The sequence below is a fragment of the Atractosteus spatula genome, chromosome 2, assembly GCF_055471065.1.
Source record: "Atractosteus spatula isolate fAtrSpa1 chromosome 2, fAtrSpa1.hap1, whole genome shotgun sequence".
NCBI lineage: Eukaryota > Metazoa > Chordata > Actinopteri > Semionotiformes > Lepisosteidae > Atractosteus > Atractosteus spatula.
The window spans coordinates 20,978,127-20,991,873 of NC_142707.1; the positions used below are offsets into that span (position 1 = coordinate 20,978,127).

Below are 13,747 nucleotides of genomic sequence, written 5' to 3' on the forward strand. Positions count from 1 at the left end.
CAACGCTGGCACATGACATGCCTGCCGGCAGCATGCCAATGGCCCTCTCCCTTGCTTCTGGTGACATTCGAGGCATTATGAAATGAACAGAAAACTGAATAAGTATTGCCTTTTTCTTGCAATGACTTAAGCTTTGAATTAAGGCCCTTTTAAAGGTGACCTGATCGGGCATTGTTTCACCTGGACCTCGTTGGGTAAAAGTGCACCTAACGAGCTTCCGTGTGATTGGCAATTTGCAATGCATCACTGCAAAAGCTGTATTGCTGGTCAGAGGGCTTAAAACAAATTGAAAACGTTCTGTAAAAGAACATAAGCTATAACTATAGTATTCTCATTCCAGAAAATGTTGTATTTCTTTTTTCCATCAGTATATATAGGAGATATAGAAGACCCCCTTCTTCCACTACTGAAATGCAGCTCCCACCTGGCTGATGGAATAGAGACGTGAGAATTTGTTTAACTAATTACGAGGGAACTTGTGATAAGTTAAGTTGCACAAACCCTGTGGGCAATTTTCCCTTGATTGTGAAGTAAGTTATGTTTTGTATTACTGTATTCCTAGAAGATGTGTTTAATATGCAATCAACGTGACAGACAAAGCTTCAATTAACATGGAATATCAGCCTGGCAGAAAGTAAAATATTTTAATGCACTTAGTATGTGAGAGTGGCAATCCAACAATATGAAAATGCATCAAATGTCACTCAAAGAAAAGCAGATATTCAAAACTACACAATCTATAGTCTGTATATGTATTGCCCATATTCATCTAATTGGATGACCTAAATTATCCTAAAAGAAAATAAACACTTCTGTAGAAATAAAATACAAGAAAGCTTTTCATTACATTAAAAGCATAAGCATTGTGTAACAGAAATTTAAATGGACTATATTGAGACATCTTCCATTGTTTAGATAATGTATTTTTTTAACTTTATAAAACCCCTAACTCCTAATTAACCTGTAAATGTACAGCTTAGACAATAGGCTGGGTATCTCACACTCATTAAATTAAATTAACTAATTAAATTAACACTCATTCAATTCAATTAAATTTAATTGCTAATTAAATTCTGATTCGTGGCGCTTTTTTGATAATTAAGGCAACTTCCGCTACACGTTGTCTTAGGAAGATAAGAGGTGTGTCAGTGCTTCAGTCCGACTGGACAGGACACTCCAGTGCCGCCCAGTCCGCAGTAGCCTCCTGGGTTCTTGCTCAGGTACTGCTGATGGTAATCCTCAGCATAGTAGAATTCTGGGCCTTCGCGGATTTCAGTGGTTATTTGTCCATAACCATTTTCAGTCAGGACCTGTTAAAAACAGAGCAAAATTGGAGGTCTTTCTTTTATCTAAGCAGCAGTAATAAACTGAATATTGAAATACAGACATAGCCATTTTACATGTAAGAGTTTAAAACCTGAGCAATAGTTTTCCCCTGCCCTCCCAAGTACTGGTACCTACAGTATTCAAAGACTAGTGCCCTGACATTTAGACAGTCCAGGGCACAGAGCAAAAGAGCTAACAACAAAAAAGCATGTGGAGGCTAGGGAAGAGAAGGTGAATACAAAGATATGGAAATATAATAATACAGGGCTTCAAAAGTAGAAGAGCCATAGTCCTGCAGGTTCAAAACAGAGACTAAATTGATCAGTGAGTGGATGCCTAGGGTCTCAGCTGGGAAAAAAAAAGATCTTGTGACCATGGTTGCAGGCCACTGCAGCACTTGCTTGAAAGTCTTTCCTTTCTGTTTATTTTACATGGCAGTTTTTTTTAATGGTTACTATCCACTCAATTTTGCAGTGAAGAATAAGGCGTGTTTTTTAACAGCACCATATTTAATGTGTTAAAAAAGAGCTTCCCATCTGAGCCACTGATTTTGTGCAACACACAAGAGCACAAATATTCCCGATGCTTATCTGGGTAGGTGACTTTTTTCACAAGTAAAATTTGTACAATGTGTTGGGAAAGCACTGATGCAGAGAAAGAATTAGGTCATTATCACATCTAGGGCCTGGCTAACAGAAAAGCTGACAGTTGTCTGGCTTCATGATCCAGATGTGCAGTGTCTTTCCCCAAAGCAAAATGGTTGCATCCCACAAGCCACTGCAGCATGACTGAAGGCCAAAGGCATGCAAGAAAGTGTTTCATCTCAAAATATTTTCACTTGTGTAAAATGACATTGATAAGTTAAGCCTTAACCTTAAGTACCATCCAGCTATGAGCTATCTCACACCCTAAAAAATAAATTATCCACATCTGAATACATGTGACTTCTTTTTATATGGGTGTCAAATGGACCTCCTGCTTGCAATTGGTGCAGATCAGTGTTGGTCTCTGTCCATACTTCTGTTGCAGAGCCTTCTTCTTTCAGTGTCAATAATTTGCTCTATTTCCATTTCTATGATAAGTAATTTCATGTGTACAGTATGTGAGTATGAGTAACTTTACACGGTATACTGACAAATTTAAATGTATTCACGCCCTTAACAAACGTAACCTAAAAGATGATTTAGCAAAGAGAATATAATTTGTTTTAACAGTCAAAAAATCAAAAGTGCTAAGCTTTACATTATATGAAGATGTGTACTGAATATGTCAATATCATAACTGTATAAAATAATTATATTTCTAAATTAACAATATTCAAAAGTATTCACACCCTATAAATACACAAAATAATTAGAAACACAGAGAATAATTGCTGTAAATCCTCTGAAGTATATTAGGGATTTGGTAATTTCACAGACCCTCAGAAAGTTTGTATAAGGTTTTATAAACTTTTTGATTGCCATGGGGTATTAAAGAAAGATGAACATAGAAACACAACTATCACTACCTGAGAGCTGTACTTTGTTAAATATTATACACCTCACCTACCCAGTTTCTACTGTGGTGCCCATCATGAAAACATTCAGAGATAATGGTGTGAATGGTACTCCATCAGGAAGAATTTTGACCCATGTGTGCATCAGAAAAGTGCTTTGGTTTGAGAGGCTAATTGAAACCAGCAATTAGGCATCTTAAAAAAAACCCATGACATAATCAAGATACAATGGGCTTGAGACCACTATTTGAGGCTGACCTCTTGAATTCAGGGTCTGTGGCCAAGTCCCATGGTAACACAACAAAGAAGAGACATGATTATGCCAAACAGCAATTAACTGACTCCTAGGTCAAATGTGTCCATGTGATCTACTGTAGCTGAATTAAACACAAATGGAGTTTTTGGATACTTTCACCACCAGTATGATTAACACGGAAATCTGAAGATTATGAAAAAAATAAGGTAATCTCTTCTGTGAATCTTTTCTGATTTATACCTTCAGATACACCAGGACCAGGATTGGAATAACCTGTCAGATTGTTCTGCTTTCAGCATTATGAAACAGCTAATTAATACATACTTAATACTTAAAACATGCAAAAGTATAACACTTAAAATTGTTCCTTGTAAGACAAATTTTTGACAGATTTGTAATTTATACACACAGTATTAAAATCCATACAAATCTTTAGGGTTTTTAATTTGTATTGAAAAAACACTTGTATACTATAACTTGTAAATAGACTAGTTGTAGTTTTTAAGGGTAAGACTGTCTTTTTAATTTCTTTTTTTTCTGTCTTTTTAATTTCTGTATGTGTACATACAGTACAATGACATCTTTAATGACATCTCTCCTTAATTCTTGTTGGTGTTTTTGCAAATACATTCAACAATTTATGTCTATTGTTTTGTGCTTTATGTCTGAGTTTGCAAAATCACCCAAATATGCATAAAACCTGAAGTACCTACAGTGAGCACACACTTCCTTTCTCACTCTAAAATTCTCTATATACAGTACACTGGAATATTTACACAGAAAGACACTCAAAGTCATATTTGATAGCCTGACCTCAATAGCCTTCTAGCATTTTTTGACTAAATTTGACTTTTCTGGGTCACACAACGATGCACAAAATATTTGGATCAAAAGTAGACAGAGGCACACTGTCACATGGCACAGCAACATAAGTGTTAGTCAGAAGAAGTCAGGCAGCTTCTAACAAGTCTTCTTTACTGTCTGATTCAATTTCAGAGCAGTGCTATGGATGTTTTACAGCAGGTAGTGTCAGGAAAAGGAGTTTGTCAACAGTCTGAGATACAGTACTTCGTGTTTAAACTTTTTCAGCTTTATTTTGAGCTCTTCAAAATGACTAATTGTTCAAATAATTGTGGTAATTAAGAAGGCACAGAAAACCACTGAATACCATTGTATTTATTAAGTAGAGAAAAGGCCTTGAATCTATCTACAGTATGTGCAATAAACAACAGGACTGAAAATATGGTATCTTTCAAGGCCTCAACAAATGCTACTTTTCTGTCTTCAGACAAAAGTGTACCTGAAAGAGGGCCAGACACTATACAGTAGTTATCAGTGCAATAAACACTTACAATGGTAGGACTAGCCAACAAAAGTCTTTTTGTAGAAAACAACATTTTGAATAATAGAAGCAAGGTCTTCTTAAGTTATCAGAAGTCCAATATAAAGAAAACATCCAATTACAGAATAGTGATTGCAAAATTCTCTCTGCCTATTAATAATTTACTAATGTTTAGTAAAAGAAAGAACATTTGTGACAATCAAAGCCATTAGGCTCATCTCATTCATTTTGTAAATGGTAGATAATTAATTCAAGGATCTCATCCGACTATTTTTTTTAAAGGAAGCTACTGTAGCATGTTGGCTTCCAACGATGTAGATATGTAGCGTTTTCCATCCTTCCACAACTAAAAATGTAGCTTCAGAGTTTACTAGCCAAGTGAATTTAAACCTTTTTTCAGCTTGTAAGCTGTGTGTGTGTGCGCGTGCACACAGGTTATGAAATCAGTGCACATAAGAAATTGAACTGCGCACAAAAAATTACATTCCAAACCAATATGATAATAACATAAAAACAAACATGGTCGTCAATTGAAAAATGCAAAATTGACCACATGAGACTGGCTGTGTGCATTATTATTGCTACTCGATAATCAATATCTACAGTATGCTCTTGTAGTCTCGTACTGTACCTCACTGCTCATGCTCGCTCCACACTCAGTCTCTATGACTGGGCTGGTTCAATCGCTGTTCCGGTCTTTTGGATCTCTACGCTTCTATGAGAATTACTATATTAACATAAAACAATTTCAGGTTTACAATTTTACAAACACTCAAATTAGTGCGCACAAGTTTTTGTCACTGGAAAAACAATTGCACAACTTGAACTTTTTGCGCACACAGGCCATTAAAAATTAGAGGGAACATTGCCCATGGGGTATGATTTGTTTATTTTCCTACTATCTGTATGGATCCCTTCTCAGATGTCTGGTCAATCTTTGATTTTATGCATCTTTTTGTAATTACCCTTGTTGCTATTTTTATCTAGATTTCTAACTAGTGTACTGTATATCAGAATATAAGCCATGGATGTAGATCCTGACTAGCAATGAATCTAAAAAGTCCCTTTTAGGAGGGAAGTCCAAATATATCATAAGCTTTAATGTTATGTCCAATATCAGTTTCTTGCTCAAAGAATTCATGGTAGCACATAAGTTCTATTTAGGTTATAAATCCTGGTTAACTGTCTCTTAAAATACTGTCATTTTCTAAGTAATCTAATCTATTTTATCATCTCCATAACTTCAGAAGAAAAGCAGAAGTAAGTCTATAGTCTATAGTTTCCTGGTTCCGCTTGTCTCCCTGTTTTACGAATTGGTGTTACATTTGCAATTTCCAATTTTTGGGTACCAGAGGGCTGTATGAATAACACCTCTCATTTCCTTTAGTATGCCTGGGAAAACATCGTTAGTCCCAGGCAAGTGATCAGAATTTATTAGCGATATCCTCTATGGAACCTCTGAGTCAGTTATGGTAAAATCACCCAATACTACTTGAGCTCACTGTAATGCATACTTATCTTCTATTGTAAAAAACTGACAACATTATATGAATAAATATACAGTAAAAAGTAAACAGTTTTTTTATCATCTTCTATTATTTATCTCCTATTATCTTATCATTTGTTTTAAACAGCCTTTTACTATTACTTGTTCAGCAAGTAGCACTAAAAAATGCTTCACATTATTTTATGTCTCTATTACAATATTCTTTTTTGTCTCCTTCTTGAGATTCTAATTTTTTATAAGCTGTGCTTGTAACTTGGTATACATTTTTCTATCTTTGAATGCTGGCATCTTTAAGATGGTTTAGTGCACTCTCTTTCTACTGATGATGTTTTTAATGATCTCCATTAAACCATTTAAGCAATATTTTCCTTGGACATAATAAGGAACAAAAATTACTTTTCAGCATTTAATATTATGTTTCTAATGTATGATCATCCTTCTTCTTTTGACTTTGAATCATTTTTTTCCTAGTTTACCACATCTAAGTTCTGCCTCATTCCATCAATATATACCTTTCTCAAAATCTAAATGCTAATTTTAGATTAAATATTTTAGATATTTAACAATGTATCAAAAGATACAGTTCCATATTATGGTCACCATTCCCCAGTGGTTCTATAATATCTATTCCTTTGATTGATTGTACCAGAACTGATTATACCCTGGTTGTTTGAAAATATTAGGTACAGTACATTTACAATCTGAGTTAAAAAAAATCATTTAGTATTTCAACCATATCAATTACAGCTTCAGTATTCTCCATGATAAATTCCCAAATTTTGCATGGAAATTGAAATCTTCCAGTAATTTAACATCACTTCTGCTACATAATTCCCTTAACTCACAATATTGCTTTTAGCTATGTCTGCATTAGATGATCTATAGTATACACATAGTCTTTAGAATTCCTGTTTTCTAGTTTAATCACTGTCTTGCTTCAGATCTCTGTCTTGCTGTTTGTTTTTGACAGTCACACACCTCATAGTTCCCATCATCCTCTCCTTACCATTTTCAGCTATTCTAATACCATAAGATCCTGAATGCTTTCCAGAAAGCTAGAATAAACACAAAAATATTAATACTGGCAGTGTAATTTTATACCTATCTATAATGAAATTCACAGAGATTGGTCTCAGAGCTGCTGCTGCACAGTGTTTGGGTCACTTCTGTCTTCAATTGCTGGAGTCTGTCCTGGGGTACTTTTTGTGTGGAGTTTGCATACTCTCCCTCTGTTCACTTGTTTTGAAAGCTGTGAGTCTGCAGAAAATAAAAATGTATGTAATAAAAAATAGGTGTGTGATCATAGTTGCATATTTTGTAATGTGCACAACAAGTACCGCTGAGCCCCTTCACATGTAAGAGACACCTTCTCATAATGCATCAAGCTTCAAATGTGCAAAGAAGCTCTTTTATAAGATTCTACAGGCAAAGAGGGTCCTGAGTTTCTTACCTTGAAGCCTCAGGATTGTATTATGGTTTTAAATGCTGCTGGAATAGAACAGCTATTAGTTGTAAACAGAACTACTCTGTGACACCAAATACACAAGCTCCAACACCCTTTATTGTCGAATTCATTTTTTCAGAACACTACCAATTATGAACCTAGGCTTGAAGAAGGAGTGAACACTCGTTCAAAAACCAAGAACTCCACGTTCCAAAACTCTCTCCCCATTTGTGCTTGGAGATGTGTGAAAGGAAAACCTGTTCTGTGAAGGAACCTGCCAGCTACCTAATTTCACTGACCATCTGCTGTGAAACAAGTGAGCACCTGTCAGGAGCATCTGCTGGAGACAGGAGCTAGGTAGCAGTAAATCAATTTTACCCCCAAGGCCAAATTCTTTTAAAGGCATATCATGCAATTTCTAATTCTTTTAACATGTTACATTGGAGTTTTAAATGCTCAGCAAAAAAAAAAAAAGAAGGCTGAGAAAAGAGTCATTAAGAGCCTACGTTTATATCATTAGTAGGCTACTGCCTTGCCAACAAATTCATAAAGATGAGCCTATTTAAATATTTTTAAACACAAAATATGCTTCAACATTCCAATAAAGGAAATAGATATAACAGGCTTTCATCTGTTGAAAACTGAACTGAGTGAAAACCTGTGAGGAAATTTCAGTATTCTACAGTGGCCATGTGCACAGGGCTATGCATTCACTTTAGCTACATGACATCTAGTTAACTACGTGACACAGATTTTGGTACTTTATATTCTTTCTTGTGGCACCACCAAATAATTGTTAAAAATGTATATTTAAATGCAATGTTTTTAAAAGAAATCAACTATCAAATTATAAAATTCTCAGAATTTATAGTATTGTCCTTATATTATTGTTGATTGTATCAAATAAAATTAAGTATTACAATACAAAACTACATATCCTGTAATAAATGATACATTACACTGATGTCAAAATAAATAGCCAAAATGTAAAGAATTGAATGTAGAAAGCACTACAGAAACCATTTTATTGCAAGTAATATCATTGTGATTACAATTATATAAGGACACTAAAAAATCTAAAAGAAATCATACTATGAGAAGATTAACTAAAACGAATGTTTCCTATCAAGGTACATTTTGATTTGCAAAGAACATACAACATTGAATACTTTTTTTTCAGCTGCAGCAAGATGCAAGCTCATTTCTCATTCAGAAGCCCTATCACTCCAAGTTGTGTTTTCTGGAGTTTGGTACATTCAATAAGCTAGCCACATAGCCATATAGATAAATGAAATGTAATCATGAGCTTTTCACAAGTGGTTGCATTCTGAACAAACTGCAGCCATCTCAGGAGTTTGTTGGAAAGTAAACAGAGCAATGCATTACAATAAACTAGTCCTATGTTGACAAATGCATGAACTGACCCATCGAACTCTACCAGCTGAAGACAAGGACATAAACCAGCAATATTACACCAGTGAAAAAAGATTTTACTAGTAACACATGAGCCCCAAAGTTTCGAGATAGATAAAAAGGTGTTGCTGTTAATATTAGTGTTATCAAAAAGCATGTCTGCTCAATTGCTAGCCAGGTTTCCATTACAGAATGTCAGATCTATCAGAACTTAACTATAGGATGTAGTTGAGTTAAGGAAATGTGAATTTAATCAGGATAACTATGAAAATTCATTAAAAGCCATTGAATAACTTGACCTAAAGGCAGCATATACTGTACATGTTATAAAGTAAGGATCCCAAAACAGAATTTTGTAGCACACCAGAAATAATTAATCCAGGGTCAGAAGAAAAATGATCAAAAGAGACTAAATGGCATCTATTGAGCAAATATAATCTATACCTATCAAGGGCAATGCCTGAGAGACCAAATCTCATCCAAACATCCATATAAATACTTCAAAGGAAGTGAAAAAGTCTGTGCATGACTGTTAATTTGCATATGCTTGACAGGAGACAGAATGAATGATGCAAACACTCCCATTGTCTGAAGCCCCTTCCTTACTTTGGAAAGAGATGTTTTCAAAGGTGAATGAACTGATGTGAAGAGTCATATCTATTATTCTAAATGTTAAAAAATGGGCCCAGGGCTCTTTAAGGTACACAGTATCCACATCCTACCATCCATTCACTGCTTATAAAATAAATAGATGAGGAATAAAGGTCTTTTACTTTAAGAAATGTAAGAGGTGAGGGGTGGCCAAAAAGTTAGTGAATAGTAAATGTCACAGTTTGTCGTAGCATGATTTCGAAGAGACCACTAGATGCCATGTCAAATGACCTTTTCGTGCATAGGCTATTTTACAAAGACAACTTTCTCACTCACCTTTCTTTGAGTAAGTGAAATGAATTCTAGTGATGCAATCTGATTTCTCTATAATCTAACTCTTAGGATCTGCTTCTTCTCTGATCAGAAGAAAGTTAATCTTTTTTATCCATTGCCTCTGCTTAGTCATGAATAAATGATCCCACAAATGTAGAACATAACTCAAAATTCAGGACAACATTTTAAAGCTTGTGTATGTGTGGTTCAAAACATTGAAAAAAATCAAATTTTGATATTTATTTATGGCTGATTTAATACAATTGCTACCAATTCAGTAGGGTAACCACATATTTTCTCAGTGAATTCCAAGGCACTAAATGGCATGAAACTCTCATTAATAAAATATGTTGTATCTTGAATAAATTATAGGCATTTGCAAATACTGTCTATACAGCATTTTATACAGCTCTTTACACATCAGCTCTGGCAAACCTCATGCTATTACTTTCCCTCAGAAACTGTCGCTATGTACCAGGGCGTAACTGTCATTTTATAGAGGCTGAATAACTCAGCATGGCTGCTCAATCGGTATCTAACAGGAGAGTGAGCTTTCTGCTGAAGAAATGCCAAGCACCCTGCTGGCATGAATCCAAGCTGGCACAGGGAGATACGATTGAAACCGGGCACTTGCTGCTGCTACACTAAGATGTGCTATTTGTAACTTTCACATTGTGTCAGCTAGACACTGCTTTTACAGGATGTGGTCACCAAGGAGACCAGTCTTGCACTACAGGCTAATACTACACATAACGCTACGGTCAAAGAGTGGAGAAAAACTCTAAGGTATATGACTTTTTTCACTTATAAACTGGAAATGGGAACCGTTTCAGTTATAAACTGAAAAATGTAAATTTCGAAATTAAACACATTAAAGAAAAAAGTGAAAACAACGTTGCCAAAAGGACAGGCTGGGTTCTGAAATCAAATGACTGAACCAAACTGAATTGTAGATTACTTATGTGACTTGACTTTCCTGATCTATTGCTATGTGCCACTTATTGTTTAGTGCTTAAGGCAAAGCGTACCTCAAACATTCTGCAGGTGAGATAGACTAGGGTAGCCTCCTTCTCCTCCCTGCTTCTCTCAGGATGTGGATGCACTGGTGGCATGAGAGTGAGACCTACTGAGTCAAGTTGTTAAGGCTTGAACGCACTAAATTCAGGTCAGGACTCAGGTAGCAGCCCTTTGCACTGCTTTAATGTGTTAAACCAGGTCACTGAATCAGGAATCTTGTGCACCTGGTGCTATAGCAACTATGCAGAAAACATCTGAGGTAAAAAGAGAGTTTGATCAAATGCAGCATATTATTCTGTTCCCTAGGTTACAGCAACTTAGCTATATATGGGACAAAAGGAGGCACCAAAGCTAGGCTCAAGAAAAGATCAAAGGCAATTATAAAAATTGGCAATGTTAAGAGCAGTAAGGGGAAGGCCTGGATAGAGACAATACTCACACTATATATTGAGCTTGTTATGGTGGTATTGCTCGCCTGCATTTTTCATGAGTATTAAAACCCCCATATTTATGTACATGGTTCATTTAGAATGTACTCTATGAATCAGATGTAAATATTTGTCAAAAAACTGAGGTTGAATCCAGAGCCACACACACTACATAATGAAAGGCAAAGACAAGGTCAAGAGAATTACCTGTTATGCCCAAGGTGTATGAAAGGGACATAAGGGGGCCTGTGTTGATGGTTGTCATTGTTACTGCAACAGATACCACATACTGTAGGTACCACACAGGTACCCTGAGAGGCTATGTATGAAGTAATGAGCTTCAGCTCATTTCAGTGAACTGAAGAGAGAATCTTTTTTAGCTGTCCTCCACCTAAAACGGTGAGAACAGGGAACAGCTCAATGCTTTTTAATACAATATGTTAGATTTCTGTGGTTTACTAAAAAAATATGTATTTGTATATATAAAGCATATCTCTTCTAAAATATATCCACTACCTCTAGTATAAGTTTTTTGTTTGGGTAAGGCAGTGCTTGCATGCATATTCTATTATGACTTCTGATTGATTTGAGTAGGGTCCCTGTCTTAACTACAGTTTTTATTGTATCTTCTGGAGAAGTAGTACAGTTCTCTCTGCCAAGCAGAGGCACAAAACATTATTTGACAATCAAAGTTGAAAAGCTTGTGTAAAAACCACCTGCATCACACCCAGCATCATGTGTTCAGACAGAGAAACAAAACTGATCCAGACTAAAATAAGACTTCATCTCATGGAAGAGTCTATATCAGTTATATGGCTTTAAAACTTCAAGCCTAGCAAAACACATGACTATAACACAGTACAAGATTCAGATCAAATGCACATTCTGTAAGAGTCCAGGAAAATCATGCTGGTAAAAAATGTTTGTTTTCTACTAAATGTCTATACCCCACTGTTCCAAGTTATAAACAATGCAATATTTTCTTGAAATGTCGAGCACTGACGATTGTTGTACAGTTTCCACATGGAAGCTGCTTGCTAATCTAACATGACGCGTATTGCATAAACATGTAACAGCCTGCAGACAGCTTACTGACGGCGTGATATTTTAAGGAAAATAGCCAATTGACAAAATTGCCTTTTTGTTAACTGCCATCAATTTGTTGAGTGCCCAGCCAAACAATCTGTGGAAGATTAAAGCATTTTTTGGCCATTTGTGGAAGGAATCAAAATCAAATAGGTAGCCCTTTCAGGGTTTGTTCTGCTTGCTGAAAAAAGGTTCTCTGTATCTCAGTACAGCTGCACACAACTCTGACTCAAGAAGAAAGAAAACAAAATGATGCAAGTCTACATATTAAACCTCATTAATGAATAATATATGGATGCTTTGCTTTGGTGTGTTTTAAAAAGGTCAGACTAACACCAAGATTTATATAACCAAAATATACATATACTGCATATGGGTCCGATGTTATTATGGTGGAGAGCAGTGTATTTCCACCACTATTCTTTTGTTTTTAACTGTTCTTCCATCTAGGTAGGAGCAGGTAGTCCACCTTGTGCCTCTAAATCAAAGTATTCATCATTTGCTAAGAGTGATGTCGTGAGGACAAGATTAAAGTATTTATGCTGACCCCATTTCTACAGTGTGCTTAGTGGGTTAACAAAAAGAAACACAGGCCTGCAAACACCCATTAGATTCAAGACACTCCACCATTTGCTAAACTAGTCCTCTGCAGCATTCCCGCACTGTTAAATGCATAATTTAGACTAATTAATTTGCATGTCAGACGGTGGACTCATTTGGAATGCAAATACCTGCGTGCCCTGGTTAACTGGGAAACGTGAAAAGCAGCGATAAGCAGCCTTAAATGACTTTCTACTGCAGTGATTTCAGGCATGTGCAAACAGAACAGAATGTTAAAGAGGTAGCAGGAAAAAAAAGGCTTGATGCAGAAGAACAGAGAAATAGCTTTACTGGCCCTGCACTCAGAACTGGAAGGTATTTCTTTTCTGCCTAAGGAGGAATACAGAAAAATCCACTCAATTTCTTTTCATACACTTGCCCCATGCCCACAATTTGGTCTTCATTAATCCATTCAACAAAATATTCAATTGAATGAATGGCATAAAGACGGGAGGCTCTATTTGGAAACACACCATCAAATTATCTGTGAAGAACGTCTTGATTTTTCAAGAACTGACTCAAAGTAATCTTATTTAAATTGCCTTCCGACAATTTTAAGGTTAATTTTTCTCCAGTTAAAAAAAAGTGGTAGAGTGAGTTTGAAACATAATGACAATAAATCTCCAGTTATGTCCCAACTAAAATGTAATTGCAAGTATTGAAAAACTGGAATGATAGGTTTATCTTTAGATCAGGCTTTTGAGTCTAAGGAAAGTCCTTGAAAAGTCAAAGGAAAAGTCCTTTGTTCAAAGCATTTATGGAGCTCATCTTATTTTAGCTTTGAATGGTGATGGAATTTGATACCAGGATAAACTAGCACCATATGGATTACTGTCCAGGCTACATCACTGTCACTGAAAACAAAAGATATGAAAGAACAGAATGACCAGAACATGTTCTGGATTT

The 13,747-nt window shown here is 35.7% G+C and overlaps 1 protein-coding gene across 1 annotated transcript in view; it reads right to left on the reverse strand.

Annotated features, from left to right (window-relative positions):
- Positions 1-622: 622 nt before the first annotated feature.
- msraa (methionine sulfoxide reductase Aa) overlaps positions 623-13,747 on the reverse strand; it is a 96,923-nt gene continuing 83,798 nt past the window's right edge. Inside the window, exon 6 of the mRNA XM_088909071.1 lies at positions 623-1,310. Within this exon, the coding sequence (XP_088765197.1) occupies positions 1,146-1,310 (165 nt within the window). The 3' untranslated portion in view covers positions 623-1,145. The remainder of the gene's footprint in view (positions 1,311-13,747) is intronic.